General features: G+C 48.6%; 2 protein-coding genes across 4 annotated transcripts in view; one reads left to right on the top strand and one right to left on the bottom strand.

The window, feature by feature from the left end:
• Positions 1–3,999: 3,999 nt before the first annotated feature.
• Positions 4,000–8,610, bottom strand: CKS1B (CDC28 protein kinase regulatory subunit 1B). Its single transcript, XM_079957466.1, has 3 exons — positions 8,344–8,610; positions 6,809–6,936; positions 4,000–4,502 (listed from the first exon to the last, which is right to left on the bottom strand). Exons 1-3 carry the CDS (start codon positions 8,400–8,402, stop codon positions 4,450–4,452), a joined length of 240 nt encoding a protein of 79 aa, XP_079813592.1. The 5' UTR covers positions 8,403–8,610; the 3' UTR covers positions 4,000–4,449.
• Positions 8,611–10,496: 1,886 nt separating this feature from the next.
• The window catches only part of SHC1 (SHC adaptor protein 1), a 47,710-nt gene continuing 41,800 nt past the window's right edge, over positions 10,497–16,406 (top strand). Inside the window, exon 1 of one of the 3 annotated variants that reach the window (XM_079958099.1) lies at positions 10,497–10,650. The gene's annotated coding sequence lies outside the window, so the exon portion shown is untranslated. Of the gene's footprint in view, positions 10,651–10,774; positions 10,888–16,406 lie in introns of those variants that run through there. The other 2 variants (XM_079958097.1, XM_079958100.1) reach the window with 2 other exon arrangements.

The following is a 16,406-nucleotide window of genomic DNA, read 5'->3' as shown; positions in this document are numbered from 1 at the left end:
GCGCCTACTAGAAGGAAGATGGAGAATGAGCAAGAGACCATTGGGGAGCGGGGGACTACGATTCCCATCGTGCTTTGCGGCATTCACCTTCGTTCGAGGTTGTTTTTGAAAGGCAGGAGGGAGGTTGGGGCTCTTAGGGCGAGAGATAGCTAAAAGTAAGGAGATGAAATGAAGGATGATAATGAAAATAATATTAATACACTACAGATCATCATCAATCTAGGAAGGTGTATGAGCAGAAAATGTTGGCAGATGTATGGAAAATATTTGGGAGGGGGAGACAGAAAAGGGGGAGGAAGAAGAGACTAAATCTCTCAAAGGTTCAATAAGGCTTGGGTATGCTCAGGTGGCGCTGTGGGTTAAAGCCTCAGCGCCTAGGGCTTGCCGATCGAAAGGTCGGCGGTTCGAATCCCTGCGACGGGGTGCGCTCCCGCTGCTCGGTCCCAGCGCCTGCCAACCTAGCAGTTCGAAAGCACCTCCGGGTGCAAGTAGATAAATAGGGACCGCTTACCAGCGGGAAGGTAAACGGCGTTTCCGTGTGCGGCTCTGGCTCTGGCCAGAGCAGCGATGTCACGCTGGCCACGTGACCCGGAAGTGTCTCCGGACAGCGCTGGCCCCTGGCCTCTTAAGTGAGATGGGCGCACAACCCCAGAGTCTGTCAAGACTGGCCCCTACGGGCAGGGGTACCTTTACCTTTTATGCTCAGTGGCACTGTGGGTTAAACCACAGAGCCTAGGGTGGTTCGAATCCCCCGCGACAGGCTGAGCTCCTGTTGCTCGGTCCCTGCTCCTGCCAACCTAGCAGTTCGAAAGCAGCTCAAAGTGCAAGTAGATAAATAGGTACCGCTCCGGCAGGAAGGTAAACGGCGGCGTTTCTGTGCGCTGCTCTGGTTTGCCAGAAGCGGCTTAGTCATTCTGTCCACATGACCTGGAAGCTGTACGCTGGCTCCCTCAGCCAATAAAGCGAGATGAGCTCCACAATCCCAGTCGTCTGCGACTGGACCTAATGGTCAGGGGTCCCTTTACCTTTACCTATGTTCAGTGGCTACAGAGTTGTAGAGCTGGAAGGGACCACGACAGTCATCTAGTCCAGCCCCCTGCAATGCAGGAATTGTCTTTGCCTAACGTGGGGCTTGAACCCACGACGCTGAGATTAAGAGTCACATGCTCTTACCGACTGAGCTATCCCAAAACTTTGGTGGAGATGGAATGCAGTGACTGAGCACACTGTACAGAAGCACTTCATGCTGCCATCTTATATAAATATAAATCCTCCGTAGCAGCAGTTTTCAAACTCTGTTGGGAAGAAAGGCTATCTTACAGATTGCTTGGGACTACCAGTTTTCCCTTGCAAGGTGTGAGGTGTGTTTCTAGGGCACAGTTGCAGTCAGCGTAGGCCAGTGATGAATCCCAACCAGTCTATCCAGTAAAATGGGTTTGTACCCTGCTCCCAGAATCCACTGCATGTGGTCAGCACTTCCTCAGCAGATAGGTTCTGACTTGGAAAATATTTCCTCAAAGGAGGAGAAAGTTGTGAAACATCAGCTTGTCTGTTAACTATGCACTCAGACACACTAGAAAAGTACTACAACGAGAGTTTTCAGATGTCCCCTTCATGACTCATAATGTGAATTCACCCTGGCAGATTTCTTTTGTGTGTGTGTGAACTCTCATTATGGTACAAAATGTTTTTGAGTGCTTGTGTTTCCCCTTAGTAATGATGTGCAGGCCAGGACATGTCAGTCAGTCAGCTCAGCTGCTATAGGGCATGTTAAAAATTAGACTATGCTTCGAAACCGTTTAAAGTTCTGCTTGTGTAGAAGATGACAGCCTACTTTGAGATCTGGGTGGACCAGGGTTTTTATATCTCACACAAATCCTGCTCATAAAAACTCTCTAAAATGCTGCAGCAGTTGCTTGTGTTTGCACACAAAGCTAAGCCAAGGTTTGCTTTAACCATGGTTTACTCAGCAAGCCATTACTCATATTGCAGAGAACCCATGGTTTGCTTCTCCAAAGCTTGGTTTGTTTTCCAGCTTCTGTTGCTTCTGTAGGTCAGCAAACATATGTGGTGGGATGGCAAAAGCAGCCATGGTCAAGCAAGGCTGTTAGGATTGGCCCTAACAACACACCGCGGCCAAAAAAACTGTTTCCTAAGCCAAGGAAATTGTGACTTCACAGTTCACTGCCAGAAAACAAATCGTTGTTAGTTTGTTGGGACCAGACAACCTATGCTTTGGTTGAGCAAACCATTACTTTGAATTGGGTGTAAACCAGACAACTGTATCTTCCCACCTCTTAATTCTCACTACCACCTCTTGAGTCAAGTTGGTGGAGCCTCCAGATGCTATTGAGCTATAGTTTTCATTGCCCAAAGCCATTGCCCATGATTGCTAGGGCTGATGGGAGTTGTATTTCAGCAATACCCAGAGGCTAACGCTTGCCCACTCTTATATTAAAGGCTGTTGCAATGGCTCTTCTGTCAATTAGGGTGCTTGCTGCCCAATTTTAAGCTTACCCAAAAAAATTCCAGGTGGACTTTACGACATTTTGCATTTGAGCTGGAATAAAAATAATTCAAATTTTCTCTCCTGAATGCTCTCGCCTGTTCTGACGTCCTTGGGACTCAAGATAGGTTCAAATTTTTAAAAGCTGTAGGTGAGGCAACTAGTTTACTGTTTCACGAATAGCTGTTAGGTTGAAAAAGCTACCCTACCCTTGTACTAAAGGAAACTTTCAGGGAGCTAGTGGTGGGCATAGCCAGAGACAAAAATGGGTGGAGCAACAGGCATGACACTTACCTTTGCATGGTTGAGTATGTTTCAGCCACACTGAAGACAGAGGTTTCAACACATACAGACCTCTGTGTCCACATCCAGGCAAGGAAAAGGCATTAGCAAAGGATATATTCCAGCCAGGCAAAAAGCACTCAAGGAAAGCACAAGGTAGGGTCAGTAAGGGGTGTAGATAGTGGAAGTCTTGAGAGCCAGACAGAGAGGACTGGAGGGCTGCAATCCACCCCCAGGCAAGAGGTTCCCCTAACCTTAACCCATTCCTTCGTTTGTTCATGCTAGCAGCTTTGCCAAGTCTTTCCGCAGAGGTGGAAGTTGCTTCTTTAAGAGGGAAAAAATACTGTGGAACTGAATGCACATGACCCAGCCCCCACTTGTTCCTATGCCCACTTAAGTATTAAGGAGAGGCAATGGGATGCCTAGAGAGGTAGCTACGTCCTTTCTTGATGCGTAAAGTTTGTTTTAAGAGACAGTGCCATTTCTGCGGAAAGGCCTCAGAAAGAGAAGCTGTAACACACGTTACAAAGATGTCTGCAAACGTGACATCAGCCTTGCTATGTGGAAATTCCTTGCAGATGACCGCAGTGCCTGGAGACACGACAGTCACGCCATTTTTGCACAGCAATGACCAGAGGAGGAATGACTGCTGGGAGGAGCGCAGAGAGAAGAAACGCATCTGCAGCAGCACAACCGGATGCCTTCGTCTGCCCCACCTGCAACAAAACATGTCTCTCCCATATCGGTCTCTACAGCCACAGCAGGCACTGCAACTTTCCAACAGTTTGACATCACCTGCAAAGGCATACTCCTCCACTATCTCCCGAGACAGATGGATGCCAACAACATGCACAAGCTCATCTGCAGCTTATTTTTTAAATACTTCTAGCTCAGCTTTGTAAATAAATCCATAAAGGTTATTTACCAGCAAAAATAAAATAATTTAGTAGCCTGCTAAGAGGTTTGTTGTTAGCATTGTTATGGTGACCATGGAGAAGGGAGGCACAGAAATAACCACTGATTGGATAAAAATATAGATATCTACCCAACACACTGGCAGATCCTCCCCTTCTCTGCCTGTCCATTCACTTGTCTACATGCAATTCCATGCACTGTTTGCACATCAGCTGTTAATACAAAGCTGTTCAAGCCACATTTGAGAGTACAGCAATCAGAAGGTTTGAGGGTGTCTATGAAATAAGCAAAAAGGATGTGTAAAACCTTGGTGCTTTATTGACAGACCCTGAAGAACAGTCATATCAAGCATAACTTTTAAAAGTTCCAAAGGATTAACATGAAATACAAGGTTTTAAAAAAAGATTTAAAAAACATAGATTAGAAATATCCAACCAGGGAAACACACTGCATTCTCCTGGGTTTAAAAACCAAACCAGCCCTGCTGTGTGGGATAAAGCAGGAGCAAGGCTTCAGCCAGTGTAAAAAAATATCAATGTTTCAGCAGCTAAAACCAATCCTTTTCAGCAGACAGTCTTTCTGCAGCAAGCAAAGCTTTTCTTGTCCGGCATTAACTGTTGCATTGAGTGGCCTTTTCTTGACGGACATAGTGAAAACATTTGTCAAACTTTTCCAAAAAACACAGTTTGCTGGGTTTTTTGTTTAAAGGTGCTTATAGCTAAAACATGGGGAAAGGCTCAAGCACATCATTTTTCTGGCTTCTTTGGCAGCGGCCGTCGGAAAAGCAGGATGTGGGGCTCTGCAGGGAGAGAGGAAATTGCATGTTAAAAAAAGATCTAGAAAATAATATTGAAAGGCCAGGTGACTCAAGCCTAACATGGGTGTTTCTAAGCATATGTCAAAAATCAGATGAGCACTTTGCACATGGCACAGTCACAGCTGTGTCGCAAACATGACCTCCAAAACAGCATCCGATGCATCCATCAGCTTCCTCCAAATCCAGGTTTTGATTTGAAGTTGCTAATCCACACTGCAGCAACAATAAGCTTAAAGCTACAACCATGTGAGAGCAGTGGTAGAACAGCTGCTTTGCATGCAGAAGGCCCCTAGATTCAATCTCTGGCATCTCCAGGTGTGGCTGAGAGAAACCCCTGCTTGAGACACTGGAGAGCCACCGCTGGTCAGTGTAGACAACACTGAGAGAGATAGACCAATGGTCTCTCAGTATAAGGCAGCTTCCTATGTTAAAAAATCTGCAGGCAGAAGGGATCGGGAGAAGCAGAATCTTACGCTTGTCACAGGTCCCCCTCCCTTTTCAAAAATTGTGACTGCAGAACATTGTAAGCTGTTTTTGGTGGTTAAAAGATTTCAAATATTTCATTTTTTTCTACTTAATCACATTAATTTTTATTGATTTATCATAAGCATATGTATAAGCCAACATATAACCATAAAGAACTATACACAGAGCATATTCAGTATAAAAACAAATTACAGAGCCAAGTTTTTAAGATGAGTCTATATAGCACAATTACAGTAAGGCGTGAGTTATAGGAATAGTTCTTAAATAAATGACTGCATCAAAACTCTCATTTGGTTTTCCTGCAGGGCACTTTCTCTTCTTGATATCCCTGGCCAGCTCCCTGATCAGTTCAGAGCTCCTGTCACCCAATGAGTGACAGGCCAACCCCGACTGTGATCTGGACAAGGGGAAGACGAAAGTAACTTCCTGCTTTAGTGGAGGTAATGGACACTCCCGACTATGGCTGGTGCTCTGCCAAACTGAGAGGCAAGATATGCAGTATATGCCAGGAGTCTTTTCATCTTGTCATATTCAATCACGTACCAAGGGTGGTGAACATTATGAACACCAGTAAACGGCCATAAGGAGTACTTTATTAATACATAAACTCTGCTCCTAGGGGAGGCAGAGGCATTTGCTTAAATAGAAAGGAGTGAGGAACTAGCAACTTTAAATCAAAACTGGGATTTGCAAGAAGCCGACAGAAGCATTGGATGCTGTTTTTGAAGCCACATTTGTGTGCTTTAAAAAACACAGGCTTTATAGGGCAGTGGCTCTCTGCAAAGGCCTAAATATCTTTAAGTCTGAATAGATATACAGTCTATACAGTTACTGTGATTGTAGTTATAATTTGTGACAGTAATCTGCACCCCTCACTGCCTCCCTTTGAATGGGAGAGCTATCTCCCTTCAGACATAGCTCTCTGAAGAGCATAAGAAGAGCCTGCAAGATTCCTCCAGCAAGTCCACAGGCATAAAGGCAAAAGCCCTCCTTCACTGTTGTCCATAAGAACACAAGGAGACCCCTCTGGATCAGGCCAATGGACCACCTAGCTCAGCCCTGTGGGAAACCTGCAAGCAGGATCTGAGAACAAGAGAACTCTTCCATCCTGTAGTTTTCATCAACTGGTACTTGGAAGCATTACTGCCTCCAGCTCCGGAGGCAGAGCATAATCACCATGGCTAATAGGCACTGATGACCTTCTACTGCATGAATTTGTCCAATCCGCTTTTAAAACCATCCGAGTTGCTGACCAACACTGCCTGCCTCCTGTGGGAGCGACTTCCTTGTTTTAAGTATGTGCAGTGTGGAACTAGAGGAGCTGTTTATATCAGGTCAGATTAGCTGTTCATCCAGGGCAGGGGCAGGGAACTTGTGGCTCTCCATGCTCTGCTGGACTTCAAATCCCAGCAGTCCCGGCCAGGACTCTCAATGGTCAGCCATGATGGAAGTTGTGGTCCAATATCTGGAGGGGCACAGGTCCGCCAAGTATGCCCTAGATACATGTCCCAACCAATCAGGGATCACATATCCTCCACCCCTAGACGTAAGAAAGCCAGCTGCCTAGAATTTTGGCAGGGCACAACTCAACTTGGTGTTTAAAGCAGCTACTGTAGTACAGCTCTTTTTGGTCATCAAGAAGAAGAAATGTGTGCACGTGCAACAGAGAGATAGCAGGTCTCACATCCTGCCCAATCTATTTCCTGCTACCCTGATATCAGAAAGCCATTTTGTCAGCCCTTCCCCTCAAGCAAGGTCTCTTAGCATTTGCTCCAGGCCTCCTGTGCCATTGTGCAACCTACCTGGCTCGTGGATCATGTAGTGAACCCAGCCCTGGCTTTGCTGGACCCCCAGGTTCCGCCACTCTGACTCGGACATGAGGTGGGTCTTCGGGACCAGCTTGGCAATGTCCTTTGGAAGCATCACGTGCCTGCAGCGGCAGGATCAAGAGAAGAGAATGTTAAAAGAAGCACAGGAAGGATCGCTGTAAAATAGTTTGTGACCATTAAGTCAATCATCAGAAAGTAAAGAGAACCAACACATTGGACCCATGGCCCATCTGGTCCAGCAGTTATGTTCAATTGATCCAGTATATGGAGGGCAAGCCTATCAATGGCTACTAGCCATGATGGCTACGGTCTACCTACACAATCAGAGGAAGCAATGTTTCGTTCTGCATATCAGTGGCTGAAAACAGCAGGAGAGAGTTTTGCATTTGGTTGGCCACTATGAGAACTGGATGATGGACTAGATGGGTCACTGGCCTGATCCAGCAGGGTCTTACATTTCTGGGAAGCCCACAAGACTAGACTTGAAATAAATGTCACTTTCCTATTGTCATTCTTCAGCAACTGTTAAGCATGTTGCCTCCAATACTCAAGGCAGCACAGTGGTGCCCCGCAAGACGAATGCCTCACAAGACGGAAAACCCGCTAGACGAAAGGGTTTTCCATTTTGGAGGTGCTTCGCAAAACGAATTTCCTATGGGCTTGCTTCGCAAGACGAAAATGTCTTGCGAGTTCCTGCGGGTTTTTTTCCCCCTTCCCCCCTTTTTTCTAAGCCGCTAAGCAGCTTATCTGCTTATCCGCTAAAAGCCGCTAATAGCGCTAATCCACTAAGCCGTCAATGGGCTTGCTTCGCAAGACGAAAAAACCGCTAGACGAAGAGACTCGCGGAACGGATTAATTTCGTCTTGCGAGGCACCACTGTACTATATACATATAGTAGCCATTGGAAAGCCACCTCTCAAGTACTGAATCTGCTGCACCCAACAACCCACAATCATAACTGGTTATTCTGATTACTATCCTGAGAGATTATTCCTAAAAACTATCCCCTACACCAGAAACGATGACAATAACGGTAATGCTAATGCTAGATCCATCCAAATAACAGATTACGAGCTTCATTGCAGAGCTGCTCCCTAACTTACCATCAGAACTGCTCGTTATTCCGAAAGATTCTTCCTGAAGCTATTCCATTATAATATTACGTTTTGACAGCACCTTTCCTTCCAAGGAGGCCGAGATGGAGCAAATGGTTCTCTCTTCCCTCCCCCATTTTATCCTCACAACAACCCTGTGAGGTAGGCTAGCTTGAGAAGCCAGCCACCACCTAATGGACTTCATGGCTGAGTGGATGGATTTGAACCCAGGGCTTAGGCTTCACCTTCTAACCACTACACCACACTACCCACCTCTCTTTTATGGAAGGCCCCGCCCACTCCCTTAGGGCCACGCCCCTCAACGTAGCCATAACAACCCCCTAGCCACGCCCCTCCTCTCCCTCTCAGGGCAGACCCCGCCGCTTCCCCGCCTTCGGCCTCGCCTTTTCTCACCGGTACTCGAACTCCTCGTCGTCGTACTTGTCCGAATAATAGATCTGATTGTGAGCCATGAGAGGGAAACAACAACAACTACGATAATTAACAGGAGAATCCCGTCACAGAAGTATCCCGGCAGCCCCTGCAGCAGCAGCAGCAGCAGCAGCCAACGAGCGAGCGGCGGCGCGCGCTCCGGCCTCTCTCACTGGCGCCCGTTGGAAGAGGAGGCGGGACGAGGGAGGAGCCCGGCGCGAGACCTCCTTTCGGCGCCTGCGCGAGGGCGCCTGCTGTCCTCTCCTTCCCTCCCCCGCGCTTCAGGCACGCAAACACACACCCCTTCCTCAACCGCCGCTTTTCAAACGCCGCCGCCGATGGCGCTGATTGGGCGGAGGAGGCGCCGGGGGGCGACGTTTGTTGACGTAGAGAGTGCTGATTGGCTGGCATTGGTATTGGCTTGGGATTTCCCCTCCCCTTCCCCTCGCACGCTTTTCTTAATTTTTTAAAATTAATGATTTATCGCCGTGCGTCCTCTGCGCGGAAGTGGAAGGGAGGCAGGGATAATCAGGACCGTGGGGAGAAACTTATTGTTTATATGACATGCAATTTAAATATCATATAAGATATAATAAATATGTATCTTTATAGCGTTAATATTTTATTCGTTCGTAAATTGCTGTCTCGCCTTTCGGCCCTCATATAATTTATATGTACAAATGTAAACGATGCAGTCGCATATTTGTATAATAGCTTTTGTTGTTGTTTAGTCGTGTCCGACTCTTCGTGACCCCCTGGACCAGAGCACACCAGGCACTCCTGTCTTCCACTGCCTCCTACAGTCTGGTCAGACTCATGCTGGTAGCTTCGAGAACACTGTCCAACCATCTCGTCCTCTGTCGTCCCCCTCTCCTTGCGCCCTCCATCTTTCCCAACATCAGGGTCTTTTCCAGTGTGGGGGAGACTCTTGAGAGTCCCATGGACTGCAAGAAGATCAAACCTCTCCATTCTGAAGGAAATCAGCCCTGAGTGCTCACTGGAAGGACAGATCCTGAAGCTGAGGCTCCAATACTCTGGCCACCTCATGAGAAGAGAAGACTCCCTGGAAAAGACCCTGATGTTGGGAAAGATGGAGGGCACAAGGAGAAGGGGACGACAGAGGACGAGATGGTGGGACAGTGTTCTCGAAGCTGCAAACATGAGTTTGACCAAACTGTGGGAGGCAGTGGAAGATAGGAGTGCCTGGCGCGCTCTGGTCCAGGGGGTCACGAAGAGTCGGACACGACTAAACAACAAGAAATTTGCTTCCCTGCCTGTCTCACACACTTCAGTCTACAGCCTATTCCATATGCCACACCCATCTCTCGTATTGCAGGTGGTCCCTAAAAGGTAAGGTAAAGGGACCCCTGACCATTAGGTCCAGTTGTGGCCGACTCTGGGGTTGCGGCGCTCATCTCGCTTTATTGGCCGAGGGAGCCGGCGTTGAGCTTCCAGGTCATGTGGCCATGAAGACTAAGCCGCTTCTGGCGAACAAGAGCAGCGCACAGAAACGCCGCCGTTTACCTTCCCGCCGGAGCGGTACCTATTTATCTACTTGCACTTTGATGTGCTTTCGAACTGCTAGGTTGGCAGGAGCAGGGACCGAACAATGGGAGCTCACCCCGTCGCGGGGATTTGAACCGCCAACCTTCTGATCGGCAAGTCCTAGGTTCTGTGGTTTAACCCACAGCGCCACCCACACCCCCTACTTCCTGGTAAATCATAGAATCATAGAATTGGAAGGGACCCAAGGGTCATCTAGTCCAACCCCCTGCGATGCAGACAGGAATTTCAGCTAAAGCGTCCATGACAGATGGCCATCCAACCTCTGCTTAAAAACCTCCAAGGAAGGAGAGAGCCCCCCCCCCCGAGGGAATCTGTTCCACTGTCGAACAGCTCTTTCCATGGGAGGGGAGGAAGAAATAAAAACAACCCCATTAGGAACTTTAAATAAGAGTTGTTGTTGTTTTTAAGAGCCTTCCGACTTTCAGGCTGCGCGTGTCACTCTACCCTGATTCCTATCTCTAGCGGGGTTAGCAAAGGGTTGGTTAAAAAAAAAAAGAGAGGCGGGGCGTGCGAACCAGAGTCGGGCTGGAGCCATAGAGGAGGAACCGGAAGTAAGCCATTGAAGAACGGAAGTGAGGTTCTGGGGCGGCCGCAACCGGAAGTGGTTGACGGGGAGGAGGAGTGGGGCCCGGGGCCCAGCTGAAGTTTGCCGAGGAGCTGCTGCGCGACGGAAGGAGGCCGCCTCTGCCTTCCGCTGAGGACCCCCATGGTGCCGCCGCCCCGGTAAGAAGCGCGGGCCCGCCCCTCCCTCGTAGCCCCTCCCCCTCCCCCGTAGCCCCGCCCCTCCCTCGTGATTGACTCCGGGCGATCCCCCCCCCCTCACGGCGCTCTAGACTCGCCTCCCCCCGGACTTGGGTCTTCTTCTTCTTCTTCCTTTCTTCGTCTTTCCCTTTGCGAATCGTATGTGTGTAGCAAAGGAGGGGGCCGCCCTCCTCGGAATCCTCGGCACAGCCCTGCAAGGTAGGCCAGGCAGGGAGGGAATGGGTTAAAAAACTCAGCCTTGCGGCGGATTCGAACCTGCGCCTCGCGCCTCCAGCCCGTGATCTCTGCATCTGAGTGGTTCTCTCCCATGACAGCGGGGCTTGGGAGTCATCCAACCCGGCAGCAGATTCAGGGTAGGCTAAGTGGTGCGTGTCTGTGTGTGTTTAAACCCCACTAAATTCAACAGGACTTGCCACTGAGCAGACACGGTGAAGGTTGTGCCGGTAACTTCCTTTAAAAGGAGATCGGGCAGATTCATGCAAGAGGTGGAGGAGGAGAAGTCTGCAAACAGCTGTGAGCCGTGTCTGTGAAACAGAACCTCCGGGTTCAGAGGCAACATACCTCTGAATACTTGTTGCTAGGGGAGAAACCAGGGAAGGGCAGGCCCTCCCTGCCCTAGTTGTAGGTTTCCCAGAGGAATCTGGTTGGCCACTGTGTGCGAAACAGAATGGTGAAGTAGAGGCAGCCTGTGTTTCCCAACCTTGTGCCTCCAGCTGTTTTTGAACTACAACTCCCATCATCCCTGATTAGCAAGACCAGTGGCAAGGGATGATGGGAATTGTAGTCCAAAAACAGCTGGAGGCACAAGGTTGGGAAACACTAATCTACTCGGTCCGTTATTGTATTCAAAAAGGGGGAGGTTGAGGGGTGTGTGGGCTCTTGGCACAGGGCGACTGCTATTGAAAGGAATCTTAAACTGAAATGGAGAAGCACAGCATTTAATCTGTGGTGGGGGGGGTCATTATTTCCAATGATGATTGTGCGTCTTAAAAGTCTTGAAATCACCACACCAAGTTATCTTGGGGGTTCTTCACAAGATGCAGTGATGGCCAGCAACATGTGTCCTCTTTTTCCAGGGGTAAAAATTGAGACAGACTGCATTTATTTGCTTTGAATTGCCGTCATTGCGTCCTCTTTTTCCTCTTCAAAATATGGCAAGTTTGTGGTGGATATAAGTGGCCACAATGGCTATGTTCTCCCTTCACTGTCGGAGGAGGCAGTATGCTTCTGAATCCCAGCTGCTGCTGACCACATGTGGGGAAGGTTGCTGTCGCCCTCAGGTCCTGTTTGCAGACTTCCCATTGGGGCCTCTAGGTGGCCAATGTGGGCACAAGAAGCTGGACAATGAGCCTTTGGCCTGACCCAGTTGGGTTTTTCTCTTGTTCTTATGTACAGTTACCAGGATTCCCTGGGTAAAGCAGTGTGCTTTAAATGGGCATTGAATGTGCTTTCAATGTATGGTATGGATTTGATCTCTGTTAATACCTGTTTGGGATGCGGGTGGTGCTGTGGGTTAAACCACAGAGCCTAGGACTTGCCAATCAGAAGGTCGGTGGTTCGAATCCCCGTGACGGGATGAGCTCCCATTGCTCGGTCCCTGCTCCTGCCAACCTAGCAGTTTGAAAGCACGTCAAAATGCAAGTAGATAAATAGGTACCACTCCGGCGGGAAGGTAAGCGGCATTTCCGTGTGCTGCTCTGGTTCGCCTGAAGCAGCTTAGTCATGCTGGCCACATGACCTGTACGCCGGCTCCCTCGGCCAATAAAGTGAGATGAGCGCCGCAACCCCAGAGTTGGCCACGACTGGACCTAATGGTCAGGGGTCCCTTTACCTTTTTAATACCTGTTTAGTATTCCATGAAAGCTACAAACATGCACCTAAGACTATAGGCTTAGACAAGTTCATGGAGGAGAAGGCTATTAGGGCCTATCAGCCACAATGATTATGATCAGGCAGCCTGAATACCAGTTGCTAGTGGAAACTGCAGGAAGGGAAAGCTGCTGTTGGGCTTCCCATCTGGTTGGCCACTGTGAGAACAGGATTCTGAACTGGATGGGCATTTGGCTTCATCTAGCAGCTAGGCTCGTATTGTTTTCTGAAATTTTTCACAACACCTTCTCTTTCATTGGGTCAGTACTGTATTATCATCCCTGTGTTGTGGAAGGTGGTCTGAGAGAGAAGACCGGTTTGCTTATAAGGCAGAGCTGGATAACTTTCAGCCCTCCGCAGACATTGCTGGACTATTGCTGGACTACAACTCCCATCATCCCTAACTATTGGCCATGCTGGCTCTGTGGCTGATGGGAATTGGAGCCCAACAACACCTGGAAAGGCAGTGTTAGAAACTGAGATATGAAAGCTAAGAGCTAAACGACAACTTAAACCTAGGTTATGGATGCAGCAACAGAATGTCTAGTTGGCTTTTTTATAACAAGAATGCAAAGCTGAGAATGAATGAACTGCAGTTAAAATATTATGTTCATTTTTCACATGGTCTAGTCCTTCCCCTGCCCACCCCCCCCCCCCTAATATTCTTAAGAGGGTCTCCAGAGAGTAGCTGGAAGTGAGGGAGGCAGAAAAAGTTCCTCCTTCCACTCTGCAGTTTTAATCTGAAATCTTAGGCGCAGTGCTGCGCCCTTAGCTCAGAGACTGCTCGAGCTAATGACATTCCCTGTCGCAAAATGTGCCTAAAACAATAGCAGTTTTGAACACTGCTGGAAGGGGCAAAGGTTCCTACACTCTTGCTCTCAGTTAATGAGTTCATCCAGAGGCCAGGTCTGCCACGGCTCAGCCTCTTTGTTACTTTGGCCCAATAGTTCTCTTATGGGAGAATGAGTCCTGTTAGCAGACCTAGAGAGCAAGGAAACACAATGGCTTAGGTCCTAAATGTGGTGGAGAGGGGACCTCTGGCTGTTTACGCCGCTCCTGTGTCGGGTATCCCTGCAGTGCTGTCGGTGCGGTGTGGAGCAAGACTAGGGGGGATCCTTTGCAATCCAAGGGCCGCATTCCGTTATGAGCAGCCTTCTGAGGGCCACATGTGAAAATGTGCAGAGCAATAAGTGTAAATTTGTGCAGTACACACATTCACACACCATCAAAGCAAGCAAGAGGTGTGACCAGTGTTTAAGGACACATTCCAGCCAGGCAAAAACACTCCAGGAGGTTGCAGAGCAGGGTCACCGAGGGGTGTGGCTTGGGGAAAGTTCTGAGGGCCAGATAGAGAGACCTGGAGGGCCACATTTGGTGCCTGAGGTTCCTCACTCCTGTCAGAGAGGAGTACCATCTCTCTTTCCCCCTTATATCCTCCTTTTGGCAGTTGCTGTGCCATTTTCTCCTATAGTCCTTCACTAGGTGGGTCTGAGTTTTGTCTCTTTCCCATCAGCCTGCCTGGTTTGAGCTGGAACCTGGGGCTGAGCAGGTGGTGGTGGAGGGATGCCGTTCTGGCTGAGTACATGAATCCCACCCCATTGTGAAATGCTTAGCTTTGGGGGGGTGTTATTTTTAAAGGACGTGAGTAAGCAATGAGTAATATCCCATGATTACAAAATAGCAGATGTATAGCTTTTCTCTTCCAGGCAGGGTCCTCCCTTGGGGGCAGAGAAGGCAAATGCTGTATTCAAATCCCAAGCTTTGGCAACCAAATCTGTGGGGTTTTCCAGTCTTGCATGTGGCTTTCCCTCCTCTGCGGCAGCTTCTCCTTGCGCCCTGAGCCAGTGGTGTTTCCCAAGCATTTGATAGTTGCAGCAAGCTTTGATCTGGATTTAAATTAACTGGTGTTCTTGGGGTCTCCCCCCGCCTGGTTTATTTTAATAATGTTTTCTTCTTTCGGATGAGCCTCCTCCTCCCGGCCTGTGTGAATTGCTGTTTGGAGGAACGTGTGAGGCTACTTTATACAGATCATCCATTTCACCCACTATTCTCTACTGGAAAAGATGAGGAACCTGTGGCCCTCACAGGTTTCTGGACTCCAGCTCCCATCAGCCCCGGCCAGCATGGTATGGGATGATGGGAGTTGTTACCTAGCAACATCTGTAGGGCCCCATGTTCCCCATTCTTGTCCCCAGCCAGGTACATATCCCATCCAATCAGGGATCACATATTGATTGGAACCAAGCCTGCAAATCCTTGGCTATAGGTTTCGGGTTGATGATAATCCTGTTGGCTGCCTGCCTGACATGTATCACAGCTCAATCTGCTGCGTGCTAAGTGTGCCAACACTCTTCAGCCATGGAGTTGATCCTGGAAGCAGCCGTGAATCTTCTCTTGAACTCTGTGGCCCCTTTCCTCCCACACAGTTCTGCTACTTCAGCTGAGATCTGACAAAACACTGAGTCAGGTTGCAGCTGAGGTTCAGGAAATGCTTGTTAAATTGGAAAAAGGAATCCTCCTCCGTTGTTAAGGCTTTGGGGGCATCTTGATGCCTGGCAGAACAACCACAGCCCAGTCTCTGCTTTGCATGCAGAAGGTCCCAGCTTCAATACATGGCATCTCCAGGTAGGACTTGGCATGTTCCCTGCCTGAAACCCTGTAGAGCAGTGTTCCCCAACCTTGGGCCTCCAGCTGTTTTTGGACTACAATTCCCATCATCCCTCGCTAGCAAGACCAGTGGTCAAGGATGATGGGAATTGTAGTCCAAAAACAGCTGGAGGCCCAAGGTTGGGGAACACTGCTGTAGAGCCACTGTTGGTCAGTGTAAACCAGGGTTTCCCAGACTTGGGTCTCCAGCTGTGGTTGAACTACAGCTCCCATCATCCCTGACCACTGGTCCTGTTAGCAAGGGATGATGGGAGTTGTCCTCAAACCACAGCTGGAGACCCAAGTTTAGGAAACCCTGGAGCAGACCATACTGAGCTAGCTGGACCAGTGGTGTGACGGAATAAGTCAGCTTCCCATGTTCCTATTCATAGGAATCCTATCCTTTGTTTTAAGATCATAAGGGTTGGAATTTTACTTTCTTTCCAAGGGAAGGACCATGGTTCAGTGGCAGAGCATCCGACTTTCATGCAGAACTTCCGAGGTTCAATCCGCGGCCTCTCCAGCTAGGGGTGGGAATGCCCTTGCCTGAAACCCTGGATTGCTGCTGCTAGTCAGTGTAGACATTACTGAGCTAAATGGTCCAATGACCTGACTGACTACAAGGCAGCTTCCTTCATTGATCTGCAGTTACAAGGATCTTTTAGATCAGTGCTAGAAACTCAGATGTTTAAGCTAGGCGCCAAATGGCTCCTTAAACCAAGGTTGCAGTCACCAAAACGGAATGTCTAGTTGCCATTTTGGGGCAAGACGGCTCTAAAGCCTTATTTTTCAAATGTCTGACTCACTGTGATTGATTATCAGTTAAACATCTGGCTAGTTCAGATGACAACCTTGAGCTAGGTTAAGAGCTTTGAGAAAAGTCCCTTGATCCACAAACAGTCCACATATATATATTGGCCTATTCTGAACTCTTTTTTAATGGTGACTGTTCCTGTTCAGGCTGCTCAGAAAAAGAACTTTGGTTCCAGAAAATTCATTCCGATTGTGCTGATAAAATATACCGTATTTTTTGCTCTATAAGACTCACTTTTTCCCTCCTAAAAAGTAAGGGGAAATGTGTGTGCGTCTTATGGAGCGAATGCAGGCTGCGCAGCTATCCCAGAAGCCAGAACAGCAAGAGGGATCACTGCTTTCACTGCGCAGCAATCCCTCTTGCTGTTCTGGCTTCTGATATTCAGAAT

This window comes from Podarcis cretensis (assembly GCF_951804945.1).
Source record: "Podarcis cretensis genome assembly, chromosome: 16".
NCBI classification, from domain to species: domain Eukaryota; kingdom Metazoa; phylum Chordata; class Lepidosauria; order Squamata; family Lacertidae; genus Podarcis; species Podarcis cretensis.
The sequence above is the reverse complement of the archived record's forward strand: the minus strand, read 5'-3'. Positions and strand labels throughout refer to the sequence as shown.